Below are 5,456 nucleotides of genomic sequence, written 5' to 3'. Positions count from 1 at the left end.
TTCAGTTTAGTTAGAACTAGCTTGGCTAAAGCTATGGACACCCCCCTGTACTTTTTAAAGGGGAAGTGTATTTCAATATATAATTCAGTTTAAGTGAATTACGGAAGGCTATTTGTTTATAAAAATATTGGTTTTAGAGAGTAAAAATGATTATTCCAGTATACGATAGCTCAGAGGAAGAGATTGGTTCAAGTACAGGGGTTCCCGGGCCGAGTACAATGAAACCGAGTATTAGCTCATCTAGTGGCACGCCCTATATAGTTCCAGAAATATCTGTAAAGTTGGCCGATTTTGGATTTTTTAAGGGGATTGATGTTGGGTTCTATTTTTGTTGGCATATGGTTGGTTTTCAGGGCCCTTGAGATTATGAAAGGTAATTATTTTTATCTACGGATCTGTTTTTGCCGAGTTTTGTTGTATTGGAATGAATATCCAGAGGCAAAACCGGAGAAAATCAATTTAAACAAATTCAAAACTTGGGGTAGTTTTAATTCCATGTATAAGGGGGGGCTGTGCTAAACATTTGAGTAATTAACATGTTGCTTCAGGGTGCCTGGCTGGCTGCCCGAGGGGTAGGCGGGGAAGGGGTGGAAGGGTTGGGGGAGATATAGTTCGGGCTAGAAATTCATCCGGGGCGACTACAGCTTCATGGAATGAGGGGAGGAATAATGTTGGTTTTGAAGAGGTGGAATTGCAAGCTATTTCTCCAAGTAAGTGTTGAATATATATTTATTGTAGAATCCATATTCATTGCGCAGTTAAAGGTGTGGAATTGCGTGTTGAGGGATGTTTGTTTGTGTTTGTGTGTTTGTTTGATTGTGTATGTAGAGAGAGGCCAGGGTTTCGTAAAATTCGCAAATTAGCTGAAGAAGTATATTTAATTTTTTGTGTTATGATATGTTTGCTCCATATGTGAATGGATGAATTGTATCAGGGCGACAATGTAAAATTTTGATAAAAGTAAGATTTGATTTGGAATATTTACGAAAGTTACGCCTAGGTAGCAGTCAAGCCAGGCTGGAAAGCAGATTTTGTAAATTTCGAAAATATTGTAGAAAGTTAAAAGGGGAATTATTTTATTTTTATTGTCATTTAATTGATGAAAATTATACGAAAATGGGTTATAGATTCAGGGTTTTATTTAAAGAATGCAAACCGTTGATTATAAGATTTGCGAATTTTACTCCTGAGTTGGGCGCGTCCTAGCGGGGCGAGGAAAAGAAAGCTGTTGGAAATGGAACGAGATGCTTTCAGTTTGGCTCGATATTCGCACTATTTTCTTAGCATGGTGCAATGTTTAATTTTCGGCGATTATTTTGGTTCGAACTTATCAATTTCTAGCTTTTTATCATCTAAATTTGTAAAAAAAAATTTAATTTGTGTAGGATCCAGTCGACGGGGCGATGAGGGTTTCATTCGACTAACAAATTAGCACGTGGATATTACTGCGCCAACATGTGGAATGTGGGGCGCGGTTTTATACCTGACGCTGGTAGGATTGAGCCAGGCGGGGAGTTCAGTTGCCCTAGATCCATATCATCGGCCGGGCTTTCACTTCTGAGCGACATCTTGGACAGTGAAAACCTGAACACGTGATAAATTAATTATTTTTGTTAAAACGATCCAATCTTAAGTGTTTTTAGACTAAAAAAAATTTTTTGTATTTACTTTCGATTATCGTCCACTATTATTTTGTTTTAAAATATTTGCTTATTTTAGATTTAAGGGTTGATATTATTTATTTGCAAAGTTTCTTATATATTGTTTGTAATGCCTAGCTGTATTTAACAAAATTGGATCGTTTGAGGAAGAAATATTTAATATTTTAGTTATAAGGTTAATTTAATTTTAAACACATTTGGTAATGTGTTGAGAATAATATTGTTCTGCTTTTAATTTGGCAGATTAAGACTTAAGTTTGTGAAATATTTCAGGTAAGATGGCGTTTCCGTCCGTTTGTAGTATCGGATCCGCGTAAGTAGCTTTCTTTTTAATTAATTTTTTGTTAGTTTTTAAAAAAAACGATTTAATCGGTGTTTTTAATTAGCAATTAGCGACGCTGTGCGTTCTTTTTTTTATTTATTTGTTATGCAAATGTTTGGTTAATTATTTATTTGTTTAACTAAGAACGGGCAGTAAGTGGATCTTTATGTAACACATAGTAAACTCTGCAAATTTTGTTTTATTCCTTTAATTCAAGCTTGACTGAAATTATATGTTTTTTGTTAAGGTTATATCTTTTATTTTGTTGTTGCTGAAAATTGTGTGCCCTTATTAATTATCTTTTTTATTGTATTGTTAGGGCCTTTGTTCAACAGTTTACCCAGGAATATGTGAGGGGTAATTGCACCCATCTTATGTTGAAGGCGAGTTTTATTTTTATTCAAATGAAGGGGAAATAAGTTGTAGTTTGAGAGTGTTGAAACCTGTAATGATTGATTAATTATAATGGCAAGTGACCTAGTTAACTGTTTTGCTTTGTATTTGTCTCTGTGCATGCAAGTATTTAAAATGATATTTTGAAAGGGAACCTGACTTGTACTTTTTTATTTTTTTTTTAACTATTTCTTCCTCAAAACAAATATAAATGCTGACGAAATAAAGCGTAGGCGAGTGACGGAGTTTTGCTTTGATGACATTTAGTTATATTTTATGTTTAGGGTGGAGTTATACGCTTACCTGAGCCGATGTGTTATCTTGTAGAGGAGGATTTTTTCAGTGTACACTGGTTTTCTTTTGTGGTTGGAGCAGTATTTGGAATTCTGTTGACTGCTGTTTTTATGGTGCTGTGGGAGGTATTGGCCAGGTGAGTTATGCGAATCTCTAAATATATGGAGTTATTTTAATCGAATCTATTTTATTCAGGCAAGGATACACCGTGACTTTTAGTTATTTGGTTAGTTTATTGGTGGATGTTTGTACTGACAACAGTTTTGTGAATAGTTTAAAGGTAACTGGCCTTAAAATTTGCATGTAGTGTTTTTTTTGTTATATGGAAATAGGTATGTGTGGTTTTGATTTACTGAAATTGTATGCACGTAGGGTGTACTGTGTTCTCTGTGGGTATGTGTGAGTTTTAAACGCTGTAAGGGCCCCGGTGTAGAGGTGGGTACATTATACTTTAAAAAATTAGAATTTTAATGTTTGTCTTGGTAACTAGAGGATGAGTGATGTGAATTGTTGTTATAGGTTAATGTGGAGCGGGATGCAGATCCTTTGGGGACTTCCAACCCGTTTTTGCGTCCTTTGGGAAAAACTCCGAAGAAAAGGATTAAATTGAAACCCCGTAAGTTAGACTACACCGGTGTGAACAGCTTCCTGTTTACTCCTGGAAGTGAGAATTTGTCTCCAGGAGCTGGTGATAATGCTCGGAACGGAAGTTTTCACCCTGGTGGACAGGAATGTGCAGTTCCCTCTATTCCTCAACCCGGATTTTGTCCAATTATCCCGCAGCCTGTAGTTTCCATTATGAACGCCCCAGTATTTGATCAAGGTTTTCAGCATTCTACACCCTTAAACCAGTCCAATATAAATAGGTCGCAGGCTACAAATCCGTTCCTTAGTGGAGTAGGAGGTGGGGCTACTGAGGTTGGTGAAGGAGAGCCGTTGGTAGCTGGAATCAGTGTTTTGGCCGGAGGTGACCAGTCGGTTTTGGAGCATCCGCCTCAGGTGAGTGGCGGAGACGAGTGACGTTTATTTTTATATATGAAGTTTATCCTGTGAACTATATCTTGTGTTTTTGTTAGGGTGGTGTTCAAGGTGTAGTGGATGAGGTTGCCCTTGAATCTGAGCGTGGTGGTGGTAATTGCGGAGTGGTATATTTTGGAGGATTGATGAGAACTCCGATTCAGGGTGGAAGGCAATCTGTACGTGACAGAAGGGAGCCCGATCGTTTGCAGGAATTGTTAATTTTATTTTTAAGCACCATTTTTAAAGTTACCCACGTTGGTAATATGCATGGCCTTTATTGGTTTTATATTTTTTTCTTTAATTCTTCTAAGCCTTTTAAGGTATTTATAAATTTTAAGTTAATGGCGTGGTTTTCCCATGGAAGGGTAGGGTGCACGGTTAAAATTAACAATCACTACGCAGGTGAAACCTTAAATATTTTAATAAAATTCACTAAATTAATTCTATTTAGAGTATTCGAAAATTTAATTGAAATATTTATACTTGGTTACTTATGTTGATAGTTGTGTATGACTATGGATTGTTGGTTTTGATTTTTGGTTACTCATTTCAGAGTGATGTTAAAATGTTTAAGTGGTTCTGATTTGATGATTAATTATATCCCATAGTTTGTAAACAACAGTGTTGGGCTGCTGGTTGTGGTTTAAAGGTAAAATTTTATCAAGTGTGATTCTAATTTGTTAAAAGTCAAATTTTTTTTTAATGTCCAAGTATTCTCTAATGTGTAGGCTGATGTTACTATTATTATTCAAGTTCTTATAGATGACTTGTTGGGAATTTATTGTTATCTCTGTTAGAAAAGGTTACCTGGAGCAGAGGGACAGTTAGGGCTTGAAACCTGTAGCAGGAGGGTAGGGGTCAGAGACACTGTACGGCCAACCTGATGTACATATATGTACAGTACAAGGTATGACCATATAGAACATTTTATTAGGTTAATGTTCGTTTTTTGGTTTGGAAACCAAGAAGACGCAAGTTTTATTTGTTTTGGTAAATATTTAGTCTAAGATATTCAATAAGCATGGCCTAGAGCAAAAACGATATTACTTGAAATCCAAAATAGTAATATCGTTCAAATTGAAATTTAAAAGCACGGAATTATACACTGGAGCATGTAAACCCTTTTTTAATTTTACGAATTATTTGCCTTTTTCGTTATTTAATTTACAGTGTGCAACCTCAATTCATTTTACAGTTAATATATTAACATTTAAGTGTTAGGTCCTTCTATGATTTAAATTTTGATCAAGTAGCTCTGCCAAGTGTTGAAAATATTTTATTTAGAATAATACTTAACTGCAAGTATAATTGGAACTTTAATTTTCCGTATTTTATTTAGTAAGATTGTTCCAGTATTAAAATTTATTTTTATAAAGGTTTACCTGGAGGTGCTGATGATTCAGAGGCTGGTGAAACCGTTGTGCATTTGTCGCTGATCAGGTTGGACAGCCTCTTGTCAAATCCACTGTGCAGTGTTTGAGGTAATATAAATTATTATTTTTAATTTTGTAAATTCTTAATTTTTTTTTTAATCTTTGCATGTTTACGCCATGTTTTATATATTTCGAAAATTTTCTAAATTTTGAGCCCTTTTTTGTGTGAAAAATTCCTATGCTTTGTTATTTTTAATTAATTTTTGCAGCCTACTTTTGCTGCCGATAATTCAAATATGCAGAAACCATGCAAGAGGAAAAATTTCGTTTAAATATTTGTTGCGATATTTGCCGTTAATGATGCTGTTTGCGAATTCTTTTTATTTTTGATAT

The 5,456-nt window shown here is 35.0% G+C and overlaps 1 protein-coding gene and 1 long non-coding RNA gene across 2 annotated transcripts; both read left to right on the top strand.

Annotated features, from left to right (window-relative positions):
• Positions 1 to 1,911: 1,911 nt before the first annotated feature.
• LOC111717571 (uncharacterized) lies at positions 1,912 to 3,818 on the top strand. Its single transcript, XM_023493070.1, has 6 exons — positions 1,912 to 1,974; positions 2,303 to 2,366; positions 2,661 to 2,806; positions 2,866 to 2,950; positions 3,043 to 3,105; positions 3,190 to 3,818. Exons 1-6 carry the CDS (start codon positions 1,940 to 1,942, stop codon positions 3,688 to 3,690), a joined length of 894 nt encoding a protein of 297 aa, XP_023348838.1. The 5' UTR covers positions 1,912 to 1,939; the 3' UTR covers positions 3,691 to 3,818.
• Positions 3,819 to 4,122: 304 nt separating this feature from the next.
• Positions 4,123 to 5,175, top strand: LOC111717570 (uncharacterized). Its single transcript, XR_002768818.1, has 3 exons — positions 4,123 to 4,339; positions 4,488 to 4,597; positions 5,067 to 5,175. It is a non-coding gene; the product is annotated as an uncharacterized LOC111717570 (long non-coding RNA).
• Positions 5,176 to 5,456: the final 281 nt, after the last annotated feature.

Source organism: Eurytemora carolleeae, unplaced genomic scaffold (assembly GCF_000591075.1).
Source record: "Eurytemora carolleeae unplaced genomic scaffold, Eaff_2.0 scaffold2771, whole genome shotgun sequence".
Classification (NCBI taxonomy): domain Eukaryota; kingdom Metazoa; phylum Arthropoda; class Copepoda; order Calanoida; family Temoridae; genus Eurytemora; species Eurytemora carolleeae.
This window is presented reverse-complemented; position numbering and strand designations above follow the sequence as displayed.

Coding starts and splice junctions, on each gene's coding strand:
- LOC111717571 (XM_023493070.1), top strand. CDS start 1,940: ATGGCGTTTCCGTCCGTTTGTAGTATCGGATCCGC. Junction 2,367..2,660: donor GCACCCATCTTATGTTGAAG/GCGAGTTTTATT, acceptor TTTTATGTTTAG/GGTGGAGTTATACGCTTACC. Junction 3,106..3,189: donor GTAAGGGCCCCGGTGTAGAG/GTGGGTACATTA, acceptor TTGTTGTTATAG/GTTAATGTGGAGCGGGATGC.